General features: G+C 48.0%; 1 protein-coding gene across 1 annotated transcript in view; it reads left to right on the forward strand.

Moving 5' to 3' along the window:
- The window catches only part of TMEM163 (transmembrane protein 163), a 259,455-nt gene extending 234,800 nt beyond the window's left edge, over nucleotides 1-24,655 (forward strand). Inside the window, exons 6-8 of the mRNA XM_032145642.2 lie at nucleotides 14,208-14,319; nucleotides 22,248-22,389; nucleotides 23,649-24,655. Of these exons, the coding sequence (XP_032001533.1) occupies nucleotides 14,208-14,319; nucleotides 22,248-22,389; nucleotides 23,649-23,709 (315 nt within the window). The 3' untranslated portion in view covers nucleotides 23,710-24,655. The remainder of the gene's footprint in view (nucleotides 1-14,207; nucleotides 14,320-22,247; nucleotides 22,390-23,648) is intronic.
- The last annotated feature ends 473 nt before the right edge of the window (nucleotides 24,656-25,128 follow it).

The raw sequence follows: 25,128 nt of genomic DNA on the forward strand, positions 1-25,128 counted from the left end.
TCCCAAGGTCAGAGGGAAAAACCAACTTGTTCGTAAATCGGTGTCATCTAATAAAACTTTCTGTGGTCATGGGAATGTTCTATGTCTACACTCTTGAGTGTGATAGCCTGTAGCCATATTGAGCACTTAACTGTGGCTAATCAAATGAGGAACTGAGTGCTCAATTTTATTAATTTTAAATTTAAGCACATGTGTATAAATGTGAAAAGTGCTATTAAAAAAAAGAAAAAAGATTGGGGGTGAGGAGTGATTACAGTCAGGGACCACCTCACTGAGAAGCTGACATTTGAGCAGAGAGATGACGCAGTGAGCCCTGTGGCTGTGTGGAACCTCCGGGCAGAGAGAGTGGCATGTGCAAAGGCCCTGGGATAGGAGCCTGCCAATCATGCTTGAGGAACAGAGAGGAGGCAGGGCAGTTGGAACAGAGTGAGAAAAGGGGGGAGTGTTAGGAGGTGAGGGCAGAGAAGTCCCCTTTATCTAGCTGGTTTGGTTGGGGTTGGCTTTTCTGCAAGGAGCTGGAAAAGACTGTGTCTCATAATGTACACCAGGTCATGGGGACACTTACCCACCAACTTGCAAGACGGCGTATGGGGCAGTGCAGGGGCTGTGTGTGTCTTCCAGGTGAAAAGCTGACCTGGTCTGGCTGACCAAGGTCTCCTGAGCTAGTGTACGATAACCCACATCACAGGTCAGCACGAGAATCCTCACCCAGATCAGATTTTGTCAGCTCTCCCCTAATTGCCTTTGAATCCCAAAATTAGGCCTGTGGCTTTCACCACATTCCAGCCTGGCTGAGAGAAGTGGAAGTGGCGGGGTGGGTAGCATCAGGCCTCCTAGGCAGAGCTGGAGGATGGTTGGGAGCCCTGAGCTTGGGACACAGCTCTGTCAGTATCTCTCTGCTGTCTCTGGGGGAGTTACCCCATTTTTACGAGCCTGAATGTGCCTCAGTTTCATCACCTGTGGCATGAATTAGGTGCCCCCTAAGCCCTTTTATCCTTTCAATACTGTATGATTTTAAGATCACCTCATGTTTGTACAGAAGGGATGCTCACCCTTGTCTGTGGGGTCAGATTTGGGGCCCTAGGGATGTGTGTTTCCACAACTTGTTCTCTGAGATGACAGGATTAGTATTAGTATAAACCAAAACATTTGGGATGTAATGCTTTTTATACCCCAAGGGTCTGTCAGGTTCTTGGAATCTCTGTATAAGCATTTTGTTCAATAGGGTAAAGGTGTTGTTTTTCACACTTTGGTGCAATGAAATTGGAAAATTCAAATCTGAGTATTACTAGCTTTTGGAAAAGACATTCCACTCTGATGGACTGGCCATTGGCTTTTGTGTCACACAGTCTGGAATGCAGGGGGCATGTTGGGAGAAGGGTGAGGTGGCATTTTCTATGCTTCCCTGAAGTTTGGGCTGCAGGACTGCCTTAGTTCATTCAGGCTGCTATCACCGAATGCCATAGACTGGGCAGCTTGCAAACAACAGAAAAGGATCTTTCATGGTTCTGGAGGTCGGGAGGTTCAAGATCCAGTCACCAGCAGATTTGGTGTCTTGTGAGGGCCTGCCTCCTGGTTCATCGATGGCTGTCTTCTCACTGTGTTCTCACATGGGGAAGAAGCAAGGAAGTCCTTTGGGGTCTCTCTTATGAGGAAGGGCACTAATCCCCAGGATGAGGGGAGCAGTATCCCAAGGTTGCATAAGGCAGCAAGAGCCCCGGGCCTGGATCCTGAAATGATTCCTTCCTCTGAGGCCTCTGGGGCTGTGATGAGAAGGGCTGACTTGAAGATTTCTCAAGTGCCTTCAAGGCCTTTTTCCCCATTGTCTTGCGTATTAACACCTGGTTCCCTTTCAGTCCTGCTAATCTCTCTAGCAAGTAGTTGCTCCACAGGCTACTTGGATTCCTTCTCTACCATGGGGCCAGGCTGCAAATTTTCCAAATTTTTAACATTGTGCTTCCCTTTTAATTTTAAGTTCAACTGTAACTATTTTGCTTTCACATCTGATGGTAGGTTGTTAGATGCAGCCACACCACCTCTTGAATGCTTTGCTGCTTAGAAGTTTCTTCAACCACATACCCTGAGTCATCACTCTTAAGTTCAAACTTCCACAGATTCCTAGGGCACAAACACAAAGCAGCTAAGTTCTCTGCTAAGGCATACGTAGGCGATCTTCACTCCAGTTCCCAATGACTTCCTTGTTTCCATCTGAGACCTCTTCAGCCTGGCCTCACTGTCCATATTTTTATCAGCATTTTGGTCACAATTATTTAACAGTCTCTAAGAAATTCAAAACTTTCCCTTATCTTCAGTCTTCTCCTGAGCCCTCCAAATTCTTCCAACCTCTGCCCATTACCCAATTCCAAAGCTGCTTCCACATTTTCAGGTATCTTTAAAGAAATACCTGATGCTAGGTAATTTATAAAGAAAACAGGTTTAATTGACTCATGGTTCTGCAGGCTGTATAATCATGGCACCAACATCTGCTGGACTTCTAGTGAGGGCCTAAAGATGCTTACAATCATGGTAGAAGGTAAAGGGCAAAGCCAAGGAATCACGGTGAGAGCAGTAGCAAGAGTGGGAACAAGGAGGTTCCAGACTTTTAAACAATCAGATCTCGCATGAAATAACTTGGTAATAATCCCATTATCAAGAGGATGGTGCCAAACCATTCATTAGGGATCTGCCCCCATGATCAAGTCACCTCCCACCAGGCCCCACCTCCAACATTTGGAATCATATTTCAACACGAGATTTGGAGAGGACAAACATCCAAACCATATCAACAAACCTGTCCATTCCACATCTTGTACAGCTTCACCACTCTGTGGGATGGGATGGACAGAAAAGTGCTATGAGGTCCATGTTCTTCCATTTCAATAGGTATGACCTTGGGTTGATAATTCATCACAGACTTCCTTATTGGTGCTTATCCAATATTTTCTTTCTTGCTCTCTTTGAAAAAAATCTTACTTTCTAGGCCTTCGTGGTATATTTTCTTATCTGAAGGTTACTATCTTAAAAGCAAAAGCTGTGCTTACTCTTTGCTTCTTGTAAAACACTTCAGCCTATACACTGGTGCTCAGTGAGTCTTTATTGATGTCATTGATTGAAGTATTTGGATTGTCCAGAAATTTGCCATTCCCCATGGCTATGATAGATACTACACACTCTCATGAAGTCCAGGTTAGCAAACTGACGGTTCCTGAAAGGTGGGACTTACCAAATTCCACCCTGCACATCATGTATATACCATGCACTTATTCACTCCAACATGGCACATTTCTCTGCCACAGCTTTTAAACAAACAGATCGCACTATGTTAGTTAGTGGCTTGTGTGTCTATCTCCCTAACTAGGTTGTAAGTTCCTTGAGAGTAAAATGGCATCGCATTTATGGCGATCTCCCTAGAAATTCACCCAGTGCCTCCTGCATAGTGGTTCCCAAGTGCTCTGTCAGAGCCAGCAGTGCGACTGACACTGGACACGCGCTGGACAACAAATGAGCAACACAACGTTCTCCCTGACATAGAGCTCACAGGCAGATAAGAAAGAGGGGCGGGTGAGCCAAAGACTACGAGATGCTGCAGCAAGTGCTAAACGTAGGTGTGGTGTACAGTCTTCAGTGGGCAGAGGGTTCCTACTCAGCCTGGAGGAGTCAGACAAGGTTTTCCACAGAAATTGATGATAAAGAGGAAACTTGTTGAAGGAGTAAACAGAAGGCACTCAACTGGGGTTCACTAAGTTGAATTGAACATGAGGCATGGCAGTGATGATAATCATGTAGAACCCAGGCTTCTGCAGGCCACACTACAGGGTCAGTAAGTACACTGATGGGCTGTCAGGAAAAGCTTAATAGAGGATAAAACACTTGAGATGTCTGGAAAAAGGAGTGTTTACCCACATCCATAGGAAGCTCCTGAGACTTAAAGCCAGCCCTCCAGGTCCATGTTCCACCACTGACCTCTAAGCCTCTGATTTAATCTTTACAACGACTGTAGTTTGATCTGTGTCCTTTACTGTACATTCCAATAATGGACATTAGGAACATTATGAACATTAGGATGCACATGATCATATCAGCTTATGTGTATAAGCTGAATTATGTAAATGTCAGTAATTATCACCAAAGAATCCCTGAGATAAATAGTATTTTTTAAAACAATAAGTTTTATTGAGATATAATGTACATACAATAAAATTCACCCCTTAAGTATACAACTTGATGAGTTTTGACAGATGTGTGTTGTCACAGAACTACCACCACAATGAAGATATAGAATATTTCCATCATCCTCAAAACGATCCCTCCTGCCCCTTTGCTGTCATTAATCGCCTCCTCTCCCCAGCTAATCTGCTTTCTGTTACTGTAAGTTCCCTTTTCTGCAGTCATATAAATGAAATAATTCAGTATTTAGTCTCTTGTGTCTATCTTCTTTTAGTTAGCATAATGCTTTTGAAATGCAGCCCTATTCTTGCTGAACATATCTGTGGTTCATTCTTATTTATTGCTGAGTAATATTCTGTTGTCTGGACAGATGACAGTTTGTTATTCCATTCACCAGTGGTTGGACTTTTAGGTTATTTCCAGTTTTTGACTACTATGAAATTAGCAGCTCAGAACATTGGTGTGCAAGTCTTCGTGTGGACATATGCCTTCATTTCTCTTGGAGTAGAATTGCTGAATCCTGTGGTAAATCTATATTTAATTTTATAAGGAATGGCCAATCTCTTTTACAAAATGACTGTACCATTTTATATTCTCACCAGCAACATATGAGAGTTCCAGTTGCTGTACATCCTCATGTACTTGGTATTATGTGTTTTTTTTTTTAATTTTGGTGATTCTAATGAGTATGCAGTGGTCACTTACAGTGGTTTTCATGTACTTTTCCTTGTTGACCAATAATGTTGATTATCTTTACTTGTGCTTATTTGCTGTTCTTACATCTTATTTGGTAAAGTGTTCACATTTTTGCCTTCTGTTTTAATTGAGTCATCTGTTTTCTTCTTATTGAGTGTAGAAGTTATTAAATATTCTGGATACCAGTTCTGTATCAGATATGTTTTATAATTTTGTTCTCTGTATCATGGCTTGCCTTCATTTTCTTAATAGTCTTTCCAGGAGCAAAAGTTTTAATTTTGATAAAGTCTAATTAATCACACTTTTCTTAATGGTTAGTGCTTGTTTTTTGTCATAGGAAACACTTTGCCTAACCCAAGGTCATACATAATGCAGTTTTACAGTTTTAGCTTCACTTTGAGATCTGCAGTCCATCTCAAATTAAAGTTTATATATAGTGTGAAATAAGGATCAGGATTTATTTCTTTCCGTACACGTATCCAATTGTTCTAGTGCCGTTAGTTATAAAGAGTTTACATTTCCCACTGGATTGCTTTTGTGCTTTTGTCTAAAACTAAATGACTATATCTGAGAGTGGGCTGATTTCTAGGCTTTCTGTTTTGTTCTGTTGATCTGTATGTTTGGCTTTATGACAGTATCACTTCTTGATTACAGTAGCTTTATAGTAAATCAGTTTGGAAATGACTTATTTCATAAATAAGGAAAGGCCTTGTGTAAACCTTTGAAACTTGTTCTTTTTCAAAATCACTTTGCTTATTGTAAGCCCTTTCATTTACACATAAATTTTAAAGTCAACTTGTCCATTTTTATTTCTTTAAAAAAGCCTGCTGGGATTTGGCTTAGGGTGGCTTTTGCATCCAGATCAGTTTGGGGAGAACTAACGTTTTAATAATAATTGAACACAGTGTATCTTTCCATGTACTAAAATCTTTTAATTTATCTCCATCATATCTTATAGTTTTCAGTGCACAGGTCTTACATGTAAAATTTATCACTGAGTTTTTAGTATTTTTATGCTACTTTAGTGTTTCCAAAAACTCCATATTTCTAGCTAGTGTACAGAAATACAATTGAGTTTTACTTATTAACTTGGTATGTGGTCTTATTAAACCCACTTACAGTTCTAATAAGTATGTTTTGTGTGTGGGAGGGGTGGTAAATTAGTGAGGGTTTTCAAAATAGAAAATTATGTAGTCTGTAAATAAAAATGGTTTTACTTCTTTCTTTTCTATCTGTATACTGGCTAGTCCCTCCTCATCAGTGTCAAATAGAAGTAATGAAGGTAGATGTGCTTGCCTTTTTCCTGATCGTAGGAGTAACATTCATTTTTTTCACCATTGGTTGGTATTAGTTGTAGGTTTTTCCTAGATACCATTTATCAGGTTGAGGAAATTCCTTTCTATTCCTGGAGTGCTGAGAAGTCTTTGGCTTCCTCCCTTTCTCCTTCCCTTCTCCATGAGTGGGTAGTGACACATTTGACACATCAAATGCTTTTTCTGCATCTATTGAGATGATTATATGGGCTTTCTTTTTGTTCTGTCAATATGGGAAATTGCTTTGATTGATATTTGAATGTTTAATCGATATTGTTTCCCCAGGATAAACCCTGTTTGGTCATGTTGTATTATCCTTTTTATATATTGCTGAATTTGTGTTGCTGATACTTTGTTGAGGACTTTTAAGTCTGATTCATGAGAGCTATTGGTCTGTAGTTTTCTTGTGATGCTTTTGCTTTTAGTGTCATGATAATGCTGGCCTCAGAAATAAATTGGGAAGGGTTTCTTTATCTTTTTTTCTGAAATATGTTTTAGAATTGGTTATTTCTCCTTTAAATGATTAAATGTTTGGCAGAATTTGCCAGTAAAAGCATTGGGGCCTAAAGTTTTGTGAGAAGGATTTTCACTACAATTTCAAGGTCTTCGGTCGATGCAGGGTTCTTCAGGTTATCTACTTCTTGGATGACCTTTGATTTGTCTATTTCTTCTAAGTTGTCAAATTTATTGGCATCAAGTTGGTTATGTTTCCTTGTTATCTTCTTAATAGATCCTGTTGGATCTGTAGTGATGTACCTTCTCTCATTCCTGGTATTGGTAACATGTGTCCTCTTTTTTCTAGATGAGTCCTGGAGGTTTATCCTATGTTACTGATCTTTATCAAGGTCTTTGGTTTTATTGATTCTTCTCTACTGTTTATCCATTTTCTGTCTCATTGGTTTCTTTTTCTTTTATTTTGAGGTGGAGTTTCACTCTTGTTGCCCAGGCTAGAGTGCAATGGTGTGATCTTGGGTCACTGCAAACTCTGCCTCCCTGGTTCAAGCGATTCTCCTGCCTCAGCCTCTCACGTAGCTGGGATTACAGGCGTGTGCCACCACACCCAGCTAATTTTGTATTTTTAGTAGAGACAGGGTTTCACCATGTTGGTCAGGCTGGTCTCGAACTCCTGACCTCAATTGATCCACCTGCCTCGGACTCCCAAAGTGCTGGGATTACAGGTGTGAGCCCACCACGCCTGGTCTGTCTCATTGATTTCTGCTCATAAGTTTATTATTTCTTTCCTTCTTACTTTGGGATTAATTTGATTTTCTTTTAATTTTTTCTTAAAGGCAAAGCTCAGATCATTGATATTAGGCCTTTTGAACATTTTTAAGTACATTATTTACTATAAATTTTCCTCTGAGCACTGCTTTTGCTGCATGCCACTAATTTCAGTATACTGTTGTTCTACTTCATTTCACTTCAAAATATATTGTAATTTCCCTGGCGACTTATTCTTTGATTCATGAGTTTTTGAAGAAGTTGGGTTGTTTTATTGTTTAGTTTCCAAGTACTAGAATATTCTAGATATCATCCTGTTACTGATTTCTAGTTTAATCCCATTGTTAGAGAATATGCCTTGTATGATTTCAGTTTTTTAATTGGTTGACATCTTTTTAATGGCATTGAATGTGATCTACATTAATATTACATTTAAAAAGAATGTGTGTCCTGCCTTTGTAGGGTAGATGTTCCATAAATGTCAGGCAAAGCTGGTTGATCGTGTTGTTGAAGTCTTCTGTTTACTGACTTTCTGTTAGTTTGTTCTGTCAGTTATGTAAAAGTGTTATGATCTTCATCTTTAATTTTGGATTTGTCTGTTTTCATTGCTGTAATGAATGGTCCATATGTGCCGTCATTTGCTTACACGTACAGGTATAGCAGTAAGATAAATTCACATAAGTGGGTAGCTTGCTCAAAGGGTAGATTTGTACTTTTCAGAGAAATTGTCAAACTGTTCTCTGTACAGGTTGGACCATTTTGCACTGCCACCAGAATTGTATGAGAGACTGTTTCTCATAGCCTTGTAATATTTTTGGTTAGATAAAAAGGATCTTACTATAGTTTTGGCTTTCATTTCTTTTATGAGCATTTGAGCCTTTTTCATATGTTTAAAATTTGTTATTTTTAACTGTCTCTCACATATATCTTTGTCCATTTTCTCTTTGTTGGTCTTTTTCTTCTAGATTTCCATGAGCCCTTTCTATAGTAAGGAGATTAACCCTTTGTGATAACCCTTTTCCTGGTTTGTATTTGATCTTTCCCCTGAATATATTTTAACTTCTGTCTTGTCAAGTATATCAATCTTTTATGGCTTTGCTACTACAAGATGTTGAAGGAGCTTGCCAGCGTGGACAAAATTTATGTGGAGTTTACCTTTAATGTACATTTATACTTGGCTTTGAATGCCGTGGCTAATTTCCTTAAACCTTTTTGTCATAATCTTCCATCATTCAGTGAAGATTCAGCTGTGAGAAATTATAGAGACACAGTGCTGGCAACAGCAGGAACTGAATGCCTAGCAAGGAAATCGCTGTCGCTGTTTTCACGGAGTCCACTGTTTAGGGACTTGAGAGATGATGGTGAGGCCTTAGATGAGGCAACCTGGTAGAGTTTACAGCTGGGAACAATTCCAGGTCCTGCCACTGCAGAGTGACCCTGGGGAAGTCATTTAGCCTCTCTCCAACTGTTTATGCATCTGTCAGACGCCCACTCTGACAGTGCTGAGAGTTCAGTAGCATGGTAGGTGTGGCTGCACCTTGAGAGGAGTCAGTGGTGGAACAGCCTACGCGTGTTATGGTTTCTCATCATCAGCCATGTCTCCATGTCTGCCGTGGCTTCCTGACTCTCTGAAAGGAATCTTCTCAGAAACTTTCTTTTATTAAACTTAGAGACTGTCTTAGCTTGGGGTGCCAAAGACAAATGTCGTAGACTAGGTGGCTTAAAGAACAGGAATTTCTTCTTCACAGTTCTGGAGACTGAAGTCCATAATGAATGTGCCAGCAGAGTCAGCATCTGGTGAGGGATCCTTCCTTGGGTTACAGATGCTGCCTTCTCACTGTGTCCTCACGTGTCCTCATGTGGCCTTTCCTTGGTGCACGTGGGTGGTGGGGAAAAAGATCTTCTGTTTTCTTATAAGGGTACTAGTCTCATTATGAGGTACCCCCACATGACCTAATCTAACCCTAATTATCTTTCAAAGGCCCCCTCTCCAAATACTATCACACTGGGGTTAGGGCTTCAACATATGAATTTTGTAGGAATACAGACATCTAGTCCATAACAGGGACTGATGTCTTTTTAAACATAGTTTTATAGGCAGAGTCTCACTCTGTTGCCCAGGCTAGAGTGCGGTGGCACTACTATAGCTCACTGCAGTCTCAACCTCCTGGCCTCAAGTGATCCACTTGCTTCAGCCTCCTGAGTAGCTGGGGCTACAAGCATGTGCCACCGTGCCTGGCTAATATTTATATTTTTTGTAGAGACCAGGTCTCGCTATGTTGCCCAGGCTGGTCTTGAACTCCTGGCTTCAAGTGATCTTCCTGTCTCGGCCTCCCAAAGCACTGGGATTCCAGGCATGAGCCACCACACCCAGCCAGGTACTGTTGTCTCGAGCAGGCTGCTGACTGCATCTCTGTGACATTCTGTTCATGCCAATAGTCAACATGGCAGCCGTGTGGAGAGAGGAGTACGTGCACCGCAGGAGAGCCATCTGGGCCTGGGTAGGGTAATCACAGAGCTTTTAGGACATTGAAAGCTGGTTTTGGGAGAGGGGCTTTGGCAGGCCTGTGCCAGCCTGGATCCTCCTTGGGTTCCTCTGCAGGGTTCATCTGTTTCTGAGGCAGATCCACTCAGCAGTGGTGAGCTACAGGCCGCAGCTTTGGGTGACACTCAAGAGATGGCTCCAGACTCTGTTCTCCTAGAGGGAAAGGTAGTTGCTCTCTCAGAGCCAGTCCTAGGAGCAAAGGGTGGCTGGTAGAAATAACCCATGCTCAGGAAAAGACTGCCTTTTGCATCTCGGCTTCTCTACATTAAAAAACTTAGCTTCCCAATACTAATACAGCATTCACTCTGTGCTGGGCCCTGTTTGACCCCATGACACATCCGTATGAAGTTTTTTTTTTTTTTTTTTTGAGACGGAGTCTCACTGTGTCACCCAGGCTGGAGTGCAGTGGGGCTATCTCAGCTCACTGCAAGCTCTGCCTCCCGGGTTCACGCCATTCTCCTGCCTCAGCCTCCCAAGTAGCTGGGACTACAGGCGCCCGCCACCACGCCCGGCTAATTTTTTGTATTTTTAGTAGAGACGGGATTTCACTGTGTTAGCCAGGATGGTCTCGATCTCCTGACCTTGTGATCCACCCGCCTCGGCCTCCCAAAGTGCTGGGATTACAGGCGTGAGCCACCGCGCCCGGCCCCGTATAAAGTTTTATGGTAGGGTTCAGGCAGGGAAGCAAACCCCTCTAAGTGATGCAGAATAGGGGTTTGTGGCAGGGGTGAGACTTGCCACATGGTGGTTGCTGGTGCTGACGTCCTGGTAAGGCGGTTGCCTCTGAGTGTGGTGTTGGTCTGAAGTCAGCCGCCATGCAGTCAGGAAAGAAGGCTGGGCAAGGAGGAAGGGGCAAGGACAAACTGGCGCCCTTGAAGATGGCCTGGACCTGTATGTGACTCTTACTGTCTCAGCCTCCATGACATTGGGCATCCACTCAGCGAAGCTGGAGCGGGGGGATGCAGCAGGAGCGGAGAATCCATGGGCTCGGTGCTGCCCCCCTCTCCCCTGGGCGAGCCCGTGGAGCCACAGAACGTGCCTGGCTGAGCTGCGGCAGCACCGGAACCACTTCACCTCCACCTTTCAGGGCTCATGCAGATGTCTCTGGGAGTCAACTTCAACTGGGAACCACGTAGGAAGGAAATTCTGGGCAATGTAGTTCCAGGTGAGCTGTGCATGCAGTATATGCAGCCACCGTGAGGGGGTCTGTGATTTTTTTCCACTTTATAGGTAGGACAGTGGAGGGAGGGAGAGGTTAAGTGACCTGCCCAGAGTCACACAGCTAGTAAGTGGGGCTCCTGCTTCGATGCCTTTGAAGCTACCACCCAGTGCTTCTACTTTTTCGCCCCAGGAAGCCCACCCCAGTCCTCCAGGAGCTGGACCTCGGGGCCCTGCGGTCCATCGAGAGCGCCCCCGAGATGAAGCCTCCCAGGTACAGGAAGCTTCCCGCACAGCCCCTGGGTAGGCCGAGGTGGAGCTCAGTCCTGGTCTCTTGGAAGTTGAAGTTTCTTTATGTTTCACCACGCATACTTATTTCTCGGTGACAAGCTTCCTGTGTCTCTCTCACAAGAATGCTGACCAGGCTTGGCTGCGGCTCACCGTGAGCCCCCGATGCGGCTGGCAGGTGGGGGATGTTTGTGTGTGGATCATGTGTTTGGGCCCCTTAACAACAACTCCTACCTTTTATTGCCAGCTGCTGCCAGGGGCTGTAGGCATCCCACTGCCGCTTACAGAGGAGGAACTGAGATCCAAGTGTTTGTTTCCCAGTAAGCCATGGAGTTTAGAGTTGAGCAAAGGCCTGCCTGGCAATAGCACTGCCACCGGGTCGGCTGAGCCCTGGGTCTGCAGCTCCCTTTAGGAGTTGGAGGAAGGGCCACCAAAGCCATGGGTGGCGTTTCTCGAGCTGCATCTCAGGGTGGGGCAGCACATCCCAGCCCCTGTGCCCCAGGGGCCTAGATGGGGTAAGCACAGACTTTCTCTGCCTCTGGAAAGTTAGGGAGGGAGGGCTTCGCAAACAGACTGAATGGAGCCAGAGGGGATTCAGGCATGGGGTAAGCAAAGTGAGTATTCAGTCTCCAAATCTGAGGCCTCAAAGTTCTTGACTTTCCTGACTGCCTCAGTCTCCCGGCCTGTGCTTCCTGAGTCCTGTTAGCACCTGGGGCTGTTGACATGCAATTTTTTGGTCAGTTCTAGCTGTTATAACAAAACACCACAGACTGGGTGGCTCATAAACCACAGACACTTCCATCTCATAGTTCTGGAGGCTGGGAGTCCAAGACAAGATGCCAGCAGATTCAGTGCCTGGTGGGGGCCCTTTTCCTGGTTCATAAGATGGTGGCTTCTTCTGTGTCCTCACATGTGGAGGGGCAAGCTGGCGCTCTGGCCTCTTTTATAAGGGCACTCATTCCATTCGTGAGGGCTCTGTCCTTGCAGCCTAATCGCCTCCCAGAGGCCCCACGTCCTCATACCATCACCCTGGCAATTAGGTTTCCATGTGTGAATTTTGGGGGGACACATACTCAGATTGTAGCATCATGTTCACCTTATTTTCTGTGGGTGCTGTCTCCTGGACTTATTCTGAGTCCCTGCACAAAGAGAGCTTCCATCTGGGGCTTCTGACCGCCTGCTGTGTCCCCTGCTGTGTGACCTCTGCATAGGAGGGACTGAAGAGTTGTCAAGAGGCCTGGTTTGGGGCGGTCCTTACTGGTTATTTGAGGAGGTGAAACTTCAGTGAGGTGATTACTTTAAATAAGCTTTTAAATGTGAAACAATTTGAGATGAATAGAAGAGTTTTACAGATAGTACAGAGTGTTCCCATATCCCCTCCATCCAGCCTGCCCTACTGTTAACGTCGCACACGGCCGCGGCAAATTCATCTCTACCATGAGATGACGGTGCTGTTCACAGAACTCTAGACTCTCTTCTCATATCCCCAGTTTTCCCACCGATGACCTTTTTCTGTTCCAGGATCCAGTCTGGATGCCATGTTGCATTTAGTTGTCACATCTCCCTAAGTCTCCAGCGTCTGACAGTCTCTCAGTCGTTCCTCGTGTTTCATGACCTTGACACCTGAGGAGTAGTGGTCGGGTATTTTGTAGACGGTCCTTCCGTTTGGGTTTGTTTGATGTTGTTTTGCAGTTAAAATGAGGTTATGGATTTGGGGATGGAACACCGTGGAGGTAAAGTGCCCTTCTTGTCACATCGTATCAGGGGCCACATGTTACCAACACAACTTAATAACGGTGATGTGAACCTTGATCACTTGGCTAAGGTGGTGTCTGCTTGGTTTCTCCATTGGTAAGCTACTGTTTTTCCCTTTCTGTACTCTGTGTTAGATTTGAGTCTCTAAGTCCAGCCCAAACTCAAGGGCAGGGGATGGGGTGGGGAGAGGAATCTCTAACTCTTGGAGGATGGAGTAGCAAAGAATTTGTGAACATAGGTTGCCAAAACCACCACCACCATTGACCCATGTTTTTGGGGACCCATGCTTTGACCCTATACAGATACCCTGTTTCCATCGAAGTGGTTTTTCAAATAGCTTTGTTCAGTTTTGAACATGAAGCAGGCTGTCTCCCTCTTCCCAGGTTCTGACATGAAGTTTTTGAATAGTGGTGCGTACTTATTGCATACGGGACTCACTTGTTTGCTTGCGAAGGTAAGGTAACAGCTTAGAGGAAGTGTTAAGATAACGTCAGTAGCAGACAGTATTTTTAGATGCTATTTTCTATACCTATGTCTGTGAACTCTCAATTGCCCTGTGTGAATTTAAGGGGAAAAAATACGGTTTTAAGTAGCTCTGGCCGTAACTGACCCTGTGGCAAATTCAGTTGGCTCTGATGAAGGATTGTTAGGCCGGTGGTGTGTTTACGTGTTCCAGAATTCTCAGTCAACTGCTTGGTGAGTTATCTGTGGAAAATTCTATTTAGAAGATGCTGTTCTTAGCGTTCTGACCAACTCTGTTATTGATCTATGACTGCTACTCATTTTAGCAGAATAGTGGGAAGGTGAATCTCCTACAGGAAAATAAATACATAATGGTTTTCTAAGTAAATATAAATTGGGATTATCTGTTTTTCAGCATCTTTTCCAATTCCTGGTGACACTTAACTGAGATATGAAAGCATGCAGTATACCCCCCACCTGGTGGCAGCACACATGACCGACTATTTGTACTTTGAACAAAGCTGATCTGTAAGGCAAGTGGGTTGCAGATGATCTGCTCCAGTAGGAGGTGAACTGTTGAAATCTGGAACTTTCTCTTGCAGGACGATTTCCTGTTCAGTGTCTCCATTTTAAGTGGGATTCTTTGCAGCATCCTGGCCGTGTTGAAGTTCATGCTGGGGAAGGTTCTGACCAGTAGAGCACTCATCACAGATGGTGAGTAAGGCCAGGGTGCCTAATCTCTGGGCGCTGGGCTCACAGTGGAGGAAGATGCTGTTTGGGTCTCTTTAGTTGTTGCCCTTGCTGGAGAACTCAATAATTTGGAATCCATTTCTCACTCTCCTACCTGCCTCAAGTTGTTTAATGATTCTCAGAGCTCCCATATCCGGGCAGATATCTTGTGCCCTGGGAATTTAGTAAACCCTTCATAAATCACCTCCACTCTGACCTCCTAGCAGGGAGGCTTGGGGTTCCCCAGCCTCTTAATCATGAAGCACAAAGGGCTTCCTGGAGTCTTGGGTTTTATGTGCATTGCTCCCTATAAAAAGTAAATGCCTTTTCTGGGTTCTGTAGATGTTTGCTTTGTGAATTCTCCATGCTTGCTTTTCCTTCCAGCTAGTGGGGCGCTCACGTGGGAGTTCGGGCTGCAGTTACCAGGTGCCTGCTCTGGGGAAATGACCTGTGTGTTCTCTGCTTAGAATCTCAACCAGCTAGAAAAGTCTGTGTGTGTCCCTGTGGGACAGGAGGAACTCGCTTTGTGACCTTTGGGATGAGAGAGAGAGGAGTGTGTGAGTGCAGGAAAAATACGTTTCAGGCCCCAGACTCGCTGATATCACTGATGTATAGATGAGAAACTTGACAAGCAGTGCCTCCTGGACCTGTTGCTTTTATTTATTCCTGGGCATGTGCGGAGCCCAGGGGTCAGGTCAAAGGGCAAAAGTCTTGTGGGTTGGTGGGGGCGTGTGCACAAAATAGAGCAGAAATATGTGGATTCTGTTTTAAAAAGTTTATATATGTGTGTCTGTGTATGTATATATGTACACACAAACATAAAAATGTTTTATATGTTATACACGTGTGTGTGTGTGTGTGTGTGTGTGTGTGTGTGTATATATATATATATTTTTTTTTTAATTTAAAGATGGGGACTCGCCATGTTGTTGCCCAGGCTGGTCTCAAACTCCTGAGCTCAGGCAGTCCTCCCACCTCGGCCTCCCAAAGTGCTGGGATTATAGGTGTGAGCCACCGTGCCCGGGTAGTTTATTTTTTTTAAGAAACAATTCCTTGTCCCAAACTCTCAAGGCTCTTTTGTGTGTGAAGTGTGGAGTGCAGACGTGCATGGTGACAGTGACAGTTGTGGGGCCCTTCTCACCCGCAGGATGGAGCATGGTGACATGGCGTGGACTCCTTGTCTTAGCCGAGGTTGAGGACCTGCTGGGTGCAGAGCTGGGCTTTGCACAGTGGGCAGGGGCACGGGAAGCCAAAGTGATATTTCCACCCTGGGACGGAGCTCTGGCCCAAGAATCCATCTGCAGAGGTGGCGGGACTGTTGGCAGATGTGTCGGCAGTTCTGGGGGCTGAGGGTGGGGGTGTGGGCTGATTGTCCTTGTTGGGGAGCCAGGAGTCCCTGTGCCCACCGCCTGCCCCCACTCCTCCTGCGTCTGCAACACGGTCTCTTGGGAAGGCAAGAGGAGGCCCCCAGCTTTTCACTCATGGCTACCCTCGGAAGAGCATCACCCGTATGCATGGATGTGCATGGGGTTCCTTTGAACAGGCCTGAAGATGCTGGGGGTTACAGGACCTGACATCCTGACTGCAAAATCCCAGACCCCCGATACTCATCAGTTGACCACTACCAGCCTGGCAGCACTGAAATTTCTTGGGGTGTTTGCTGAAAACACAGATTCCTGGGTCCACCCCGAAGATTCTGATTCCAGGGGATTGAGTTGGGGCCCGGGAACTGGTGTTTTATGCCAGCGCCCCAGTCTATGTGGTGCACACCAGGGTTTGGTGCTGCCCCTGTGCCTGCCCCAGGGGCCAAGTACAGCATCTCCCCAGGGAAGGTGGCCCCTGCTGTGTCCAGCACTCCTGCATGCCATGTGACCAGCAGCTCAGTCCTTCCTCAAGTCGCCCTGCCCAGCAGGGCCTGTCGTTGGTTTCTGCCCTTGTGAGATGCCACCTTGCTCCTTGGGCTGAGGAAGCCTTTAGTCCATATGAAACGAAAGCTGTTTAGATGGTAAAAGCGGTTTAAAATGGTGAGAGGATTGACTACCTTGACTGCCTGGGTTAAGACTGCCTCTTTCCTGTGCAGCTTTAAGCAGCGCTAAGGCGCCTCATGTGCAACAGGCAGGCAGGACCCCTTCCCCAAGCTCCAGATGAAGCCCTGGGTTGCTGCCTCCTCCCAGGCTGGGGGAAGTTGGGATCCTGCTGCCATAAGGTCCCAGGTTTCATGCTGTTGGAGCGTGAAGTTGCAGTAACACCGGATCAGCAGGGTTTTACACTCTGTTAGGTGGCGCGCTGGCTGGGGAAACCAGCTCCAAAGCAGAGCCTCCCTTTCCAGTTTCTGCCTTATTGCTGTGTGGCATCCTGCCCTGATCCCCAAAACGTGGTTGCAGCTCAGCCAAGCAACCCCTCTGCTATAAATAGGTCTTTCTAGCACAGCCGGATCTAAAGAACTTGGAGTTCAGCCTCCTGAGAATGACACAGCATACTGAGGCCACAGCCTGGGCTTCTGGGGTCTCTGTCACCCACTGAGACATCGTAGAATTATAGGCAGCTTGCATCAAGTTGACCCTAACATATTGTCCTGCAAGACCCGGGTTCATCTGCATGGCCTTCCCTGTCTGGGGCAGACCTGGGATTTGGGGTAGGGAGTTCACCCACCGTGATTTTTGTAGTCTGCAAAATCAAATGCCTTCCTTGGCCCATGGAGCCCTTCTTTCCTTAGGGATGACTGTAGCCAGGACACCGGGTGGGTTCTGTGCTGAGAGCCGAGGCATGAGTGGGCCGTGGCCAGGGGTTTGGGTTGGGATCTCCAGCTGCCTTAGAGGTCCCTTTATGTGGTTCTGAGGGCCACACTCTGGCCCAGCCCTGTAGGGATGCAGAGTGGACGCCTGGCTGGCCTTGGCTTCCCTCAGCTGTGTGTGCTGCCCACCTGCCCCCCAGTGTCTCCTCACCTGGAACAGGAGGGAAGGGCAGGAACACCTGGGGTAGGCAGTGTGGGTCTGAACAGCTTTCTGGGCTCCCAGTGGTGAGTCCACAGCAGGAAGCACCTTGGCTGGTTCCCAGGCAGGCTGTCAAGTCCCTCTGGCTTGCAGATCTGTGGGATCTTTATTCACCTCACTGACCGCAGTTGGGGTACAGGGAACCTCACTTGCCGGACACCTGGCTGTGGATCCAGCAGTCAGAGCCCCAGCAGGAGTCCCTGGCCCCACCCTGCCCATGACCATGGGGCTTGACCCCCCTCCTCGGAACACTGGCCCTGTGACTTGGTTGGTGCTGTTTCCTAACATTATAGATATTCCAGATACACGATCTCGGTCCAGGCTTCACTCTTCTGGCTTCCACCATGTTATATGGTGTACAGAGGAGAACAACAATAAGGCTGCTTTTCTAATGAAACAACTTCTGCCTCTGGTTTGCGCACATGAATCCATCACACACAAAAGCAGTATTTCCATCATACTTGTGAACCAGGGAGGAGGTCATTACAAAGAAAAGTGGGGGGTTTGGGTGAAAACAGTCTCAATCAGGTGAAGAGTGGGGAAGAACCGTCCTCCAGGCAGAGGGAGTCCGAGTGAGGAAGGGGCATGGGGTAGTCCCTTCCTTACTCGGAAGTAGGGGGACAGAGCATGGCAGGGCTTGAGGTCTAGGGTGGGATTTGGAATATTTTGCCAAATGTTGAAACAGGTAGCGTGACATGAGTGCTGTTTTCTACAGAGCCCTCTGGTCATTGGTGGTGGGGAGCAGAGTCGAGGGAGCTGGGAGCTGAGCAGAGGGAGGCCTGGGGAGAGGAGGGGGAGGGGATGGCAGCTCGGATGGGGTGAAGGAGAGGGTATGGGAAGTGGTGGGGTAGGTATAGAACATTCACCGTGGGGATGAATCGGCTGAATGGGTTTAATGAGAGAGAGACAGAGAGCAGAGGCAATGCCCCCCGCCCCTGAGCCTGTTCCCAGGGGGCCCCGTGCTCTGTGGCCCTGCGATCCCCTGCTAGGTGGGTGCGTTGCCGGCAAAACATGCAGCAGTAATTACAGCCTCCTGCTAATTGTACTATCTGGGATCTGGGCTTCTTCCATTCATTGATTAGCAGAACTAGGGAGTGATCTGTAATTATCTTCTCTCTGTTCTTTCCTCACTTTGGAAGGTGGGCGGGCAGGACGGGGTCAGGGAGCCATGGCTGTCATGAATGTTGGGGGTTCCCTGAGGCTGCCAGCCAGGCTGCGGCAGAGCCAAGCATCCCCTCTGTGGGAGAGGGCCGGCTTCCCCTTGTCACCTGGCGGCGGCTGGGTCCCAAGCCGGAACCAGGCTGAAGTGGGCCAGGCTGACGCTGCCAGCTCCCTTGTCGCTGGGGTGTCCTTACAGCTGGGAGGCAGATCTTCAGGGAAAGGGACAGCAGTGTGTGGCCGATGGAGATGATGGGGAAATTCCAGACTTCCCCACTTCACCCTGTGCGGTGCAGTGAATCTGGTCTGATCTGGTTTGTGGCTTTGGACGTGTTGTCATCATGGGTTTGTTGCTATTGGGACTGGGCTGAAGCTTGCTTTGTACTAGGGTAATGTCATTTTGTACAACAAACACACACTACAAATCAGAGAAAGAGCATGAGAGGGCCCCGAGGGAGCGCTCTGGACGAGGGGCACAGCTTCAGTCCTAAGGGAACAGCTGGGGCAAATCTGGAAGCCCCCTGACACAGGGGCCTGCTCTCTTCTGCTCACATCCAATTCTCAAATACTCCATCTATGACGATCTTTCAAGCACACGAGAAACTTTTAAATTAGAATGTTCTGCATACAATGAATGTGTTTAACTACACAGATCCTGATCCAGTTGGCAAAGCCAGACTGGTGGAGCCCTAATCAGGATGGCCTCAGCCATCATTTTGTGCCATTGTTTGCTCCTAAACTGATAACATTTCTGTGTTAGAGCAGATCTGTGGTTGCAAATGTGGGGACAGGGCCAAGCTCGTGGGGCTGGCACTGCAGAGGGGAGAGATGGCAGGGCCTGCCTGCTGCGATGGTGGGGGCTAGGGGCTCGGGGCTTTTCATGTGGAATGATGGATTGGGAAGGCCCTGACATTTGGAGCAAAGTGGCAGGTGGCCACAGACTCGGTCCCTAGTCCCTGTGTGCTTGATCCAGCATCCTCAGGCAGACTCTCGAGAAGTGGAGCTGAAATGAGTCAGGCTCTGTCATCACAAAAGGTGAGCCGAGCCGAGCAAGGCAGAGCCGGCTCCTAGAAGAAGCAGCGAACAGGTGACCCTGGCACCAGCCTCTCAGCTGTGGGGCGTCGGGGAGCACCTGGCGGACCTGTTGTCAGGAATGGCAAGCTGGGCCGGCATTGGTGCTGGCTGGCAGAGTGGGTGACTTGGTGGAGCTAAGTGGACATCTAGTGGCTGTCTGGGGAACCTCATGCTTTTGCCTCTTTTCTGAGCAGCACCTGGCTTGGGCTTCCTTCTCCTGGGGTGACTGACTGCGGGAGCCAGGCAGGGGTGGCGCTCAGGCTGGGCCCGTGCCTGCCTGCCTACTTCCTCCTTCGTGTGGTCACTCGTTAATGCAGCGGTCATTTGCACCCCTGATGAATGCCGGGCCCTGTCCTGAGACTTCGAATACTGCAAGGAGAGACAAAGTTCCTGTCCTTAAGCTTCGGTTTCCAGTGAAAGGAGGGGGGCGGTTAAAATGGTAAAGCTCGCCTGTTAGCTGGAGGCAGGAGGGAATGGTGGGTGGAGGGGAGGAAGTTTAGGGGCTGAGGGCTGAGGGCTGAGGACAGGGCTGGGAGGGAGGCCCTGGGTGACGGTGACAAGCCCACTGGCCCTGAGGGGAGGGGCCGGGTGGCTGTTGCAGGGTTGTGTGGCTGGATGTGAGGGGTCTGGTGGGATTTGAGCCCGTGACGGGGGCTTTCCTGCGGGAGAGTCTGGCTGCTGCTGTCAGAGGGTCCCTCTGGCTGTGGCGGGGTACAGGGAGGGCCACAGGTGGCTGGGACAGAGCAGGGATCAGCGGGGAGAGTGAGAATGAGTCGGGGGGGATAACATCTGGCAAGGGGCTCGAGGGGCAGGTCGGTGGTGTATAGGAAGACGGGCTCCTAGAATCTTGGCCTCTGCAGCTGGTGGCCCCATCCACAGAGCATGCAGCGGAGGGCAAGGCGGCGCCCAGGGCTTTGTCATGGCTGTGGTCAGTCTGAGATGCTTCCATGAGGAGCCTGTGCCTGAGGTCAAAGTTCAGGACAAAAGCTGGGAATTGAGGGGAGCAGGGCTTATGGATTGGCAGAGGGCCAGCTCAGAGGACAGAGCCTGGGACACTCAGGTGGGGATGCAGGGGAGGACCCAGCAAAGGGGACAGGAGGAGCCTCAGGGGGGTGTGAGGCTGGGGATGTGACCCCTACCGAAAAGGGGCCTGTCACCACTGCAGGTAGCAGGATGAGGATGACTTTGACTTTGGGAAGGGCTGGGGGAGGAGGGAACCTGGGCAGAAGGGAGGTGTGAGTGTGGAGGCAGCAGGCAGACTCTTCTGCGGGTTTGGTGAAGGCCAGTAGGAGATGGAGGCGTGGGGTCCAAGAAGAGTTCATTGGGGATGGGAAGGTGGGTTAATCCCAGTAGGAACGATCCGATCCAATCTGGGAAGGAGGGAGGGAGGAGCATCTCAAGAACCAGCCCTTGTTCCTGTTACAGGAACAGTTACAGGTGGGTGGTGGATGTGGTGTGGGGAATATGAGGTATCCTCGACCAAACCTAGTGTCCTGAGCACAGGGGAGAAGAGGGCGTGCTGCCAAGTGCATTGCAGGGCACAGGCCGGTCCCTGGGGTGCCCTTGCAGGCCCGCGGTTCATCTTCTATTCCTGTGAGCCGCCACTGCATCCCTGCCTTGGATCCTGAGTAGGTTTGCTTAGGTCACCCCTGCCTGGCAAACTTCCTCTGCCCCAGGGGAAGCCGGGCCTGGTGTGGGAGGTTACGGGCCTACACAAACCTACTGGCAGGGCCTCCCTGGGCAGCATGGACCTGGAGCTTCTCTTGGGGCCACCAGTGTGTTGGGGCAGGGGAGGAGCTGGTGTCCTTCACAGGGAGACCCCAGAAGCTACCTTAAGCCATTCCCTTCCCATGTGGCCTTTGACAGCTCTGGTAAAGTAGAAGTATCACATGTAAGCTGGGAGCCCCAGTGGGCTGCTGTGTGAAAGGAGATGGCAGTCACTATCTAGTAGCTCCAGTTCTGTTTTTATGGCCATTTCTCCAACCATGTAGCCAATACTTTGCAAAAAACTTAGCATAATAGACTTTACATTTCTCTTCTGGAGGGAAAGGAAAAAACCTCAGGTTACTCAGAGGAGACTCGGGGTGGGGGGGGGGGGAGGGGAAGGATGCAGGTTCGGGTAGAATCCCAGCCCTTTCAATGTGGATAACCTCCATCAATGTATTTAACCTCATTCTTAGTTTTCTCATCGGAAAATAGGGATGATGATAATGTGACGTCACAGGATTGAGAAGGTTTATAGGTAACCGCACATCCTGAACACCCAACTCGGAATCTGGCCCAGCAGACACTCAGATATGAGTCCCCAAGTATTTGAATGTCTACTGTGAGCCTGAAACTATCCTGGGGACTGTGGACTCAACAGAAAACCACACCCCTGCCTCTAGAAGGTTTGCATTCTAGCGGGCACGGGCGAGACCAGCTATAAACCACACATGGCATCAGTTCCCAGAAGAGAAATAAAGCAGGTACACGATGATGGTGGGGATGACGGCTCTATTCTGGGAGGTATCTGGTGACATTTGAGCAGAGACTTGATGGGCCCAGGTGGTGGCTATCACTCGTGAGAGCTTTGGGCACCGTTCCTTCCAGCACATGCTCCAGTTAGGTGGAGGCAGGACTGGCATTTGGGTGATTTTCTTGGATTGTTTGGCACTGCCATCTAGCCTCTTTCCACTTCCTTTGCAGGGTTTAACTCCCTCGTGGGTGGCGTGATGGGCTTCTCCATTCTTCTGAGTGCGGAAGTGTTCAAGCATGACTCGGCGGTCTGGTACCTGGACGGCAGCATAGGCGTTCTGATCGGCCTCACCATATTTGCCTATGGGGTCAAGTAGGTTCTTGTGCTTTCCTGTTTGCTTTCCTGGCAGCTAGGAGTGTCCCTTTTCCACCGCCTTCCCCAGTCAGGAAATGACAGGCTTCTGAAGGTCGCATTTTGTACCTGTGCCCCTCCTGAGCCTGACCAGTGTCAGGTGACTGGAAAAGCAACCAGCAGGGGTCAGATATCCTTGGGGCTGGCACAGAAGTGAGGCAGGGACAAGAGGTATCAGGCCTTTAAGCCACAAAGGCACTCCTTAACTTCTGTCTGATGCCTTTAGGACCCTTCGTGTCCTGACATCTATGCTCCTTCCTCTCTGACAGTCTTCATGATGCCCCAGGGAAGCGCCTTTGTGTGGTTTCCTCACAAGTGGAGCCCCTCCTGCCACAAACGGGGGATGCAACAGTGTCCTGGCCAGAGGCCGCCTCCCTAGCCTTAGGGGACTTCTTGCAAAACGGGACTAGCCAGTGCAGAAAGGCCGTGCTGGCATCACTGACGCGGACTTCAGCACCCAGGCTGGAGCTGGCCTTTCAGAGAACCATTTCTAAAGGGTGCTGTGCTTTTAAATGATAAAATGCTTCCGTTGCTCAAGGAAAGGTAGGATGGCTATCATCAAAAAGAGGGACAACCGCCAGCGTCGGTGAGGACGCAGCGGAAGTGGAACCCTCATCCATGGCTGTGGGAATGGACGATGGTGCTGCCATGGACGCAGAGTTACCATTTGCCCCGGCACTTCCAATCCTTGGTATACGCTGCAGGAGGATGGAAACAAACCTCCACACCAAAAGTTGTCCATGAAATTCACAGCAGAGTTATTCACAATAGGCAAAATGCAGAAACAACCCAACTGTCCATTAACAGATGAATGGATAAATGCGGTAGATCTGTGCAGTGGACTCTTATTCAGCCCCCCAAAGGGAATGAAGTGCTAATACTCCCTCCAACATAGATGGACCTCAAATATTATGAAGGAAGTCACAGAAGGCCACTTGTTATGTGATTTTGTTTATATAAAATATCAATAGGCAAATCCATAGAGGCCAGAAGGAGGGTACTTCTCGTCAGGCGTGGGGAGGATGGGGAGTGAATGGTACAGTAGACATGGGGTTTCTGAGATAACACAAATGGATGAATATACTAAAAGCCACCGAGTCACATAGGGTGAATTTTATATGGTATGTGAATTATCTCAGAAAAAAAAAATGAAAATATGCTTCCCCAAGCTCTCCAGCCCCATGCCGTGGAGGTGACCTTGTCTGTCTTCGTCTTTGCAGACTCCTCATCGACATGGTGCCGAGGGTGAGGCAGACGCGTCACTACGAGATGTTTGAGTGAAGGGGGCCAGCGTCCGCATGAGACCATCGAGATGAGGAGTTTCCACATAGGCAAAGGGTGCCAATATTTAACTGAACATCTGGTTTCTTTTTGGAAGTTTTCTTTCACATGGTTTGTCATTACAAGACAAGGTCTGCCCAGCCAGGTGGATCTACCTTGCCCCCATCACCTGCTGCCCCCATCAAACATGTTAGGACAGTGCCCATAGGAATGGACCTGCTTCCCCGTCTCCAGCTGGGACTGGCGTTTTCCATTCTCTGGAGTATGATGGTTCTCAGGGGTAGGATGAGATCTTGGGCAGAAAGGTCTTCGGTGGTGCTCTAAGCCTGCGCTGCGTAGGACTGAGCAGACCCCCCTCCTCCAGCTAGGGTGGCCCTGCCACTCCTGGTTCCAAGTCTCTCTTCTCCCTGCAGGTCTTAAGGGAAGATTGTACCCCTCACCCTTTACATGCCCAGAATCAGTATGTCACTTCCTAATTTCTATCGGTGTATCTCATTAGTTTCATACTGTTTTACTAATCCTAAATCTAAACAGATTTGCTCAAAAGGAGACCATTCTATTTTTTAAAGTACTTAGTGATATACGTATAAGCTTTGCATGGACGAATTAAATAAGCACATGACCTTTTCTTGTACATTCAGAACCTGAACATCCATGTGAAAACTGGGTCCATTTTGAGAGATGTGAAACTACAGTTTATTTGTAATAAATAATCTATCCGTATATGCATATATCTATATGCTGTGTTAAGTGGTAATGGTACATTACAGTCTGTGAGAGATGGTTCGCTCCCTCTGTAAGGAACATGACGTTCTCAGCTGATGTCACGGTAGGTTTAGATTCTGTAGAGTGTTCCCCAACCCGCACCGTTCTGTACCTCTCACACCACTGCTTGCCCGGGCAGTAGGGGCTGACCAATAAAGACCTTTACCTGTTTTGTATGGCATGGGAAGGCAATATCTTTGGGAGTCGTCACCGTGCGGCACCAACACATGGGGGAGACCCGTCACGGGCAGGTTTTCTGCTGTGGCTGAAGGACGACCTGGGAGGGGAAGCTTGTGCCTAGGGGTACCGAGCGTGGAGACCCTGAAGGACTGTGGCGCAGGCTGCCCTCTCTGACCGCTCAGGTAGGGGCCGCACACTCACCTGGCACCTGAGCTGAGGGACAGCTGCGCCCAGGCCTTGCTCCAGCTTTGGGGCCGTCTCCCCTCCACGCTGGTGAAGGGAGTTTGTCCTGTGAGGTCATGGAACCTTGGTTCAGTACCATGCTTTCAGGTTGCTTCCCCAGCAGTACTGAGGAATACGTCAGGGGATGTTAATAAATATGTAACAAACAAACATGAACTAAAGATTGGGAAGTGTAGGATCCTGTAGGTTTCTCTTCTGGTTTTCTCATTGTGTCTAATATACATCATGGAA

The sequence above is a fragment of the Hylobates moloch genome, unplaced genomic scaffold (assembly GCF_009828535.3).
Source record: "Hylobates moloch isolate HMO894 unplaced genomic scaffold, HMol_V3 SCAFFOLD_24, whole genome shotgun sequence".
Taxonomy (NCBI): domain Eukaryota; kingdom Metazoa; phylum Chordata; class Mammalia; order Primates; family Hylobatidae; genus Hylobates; species Hylobates moloch.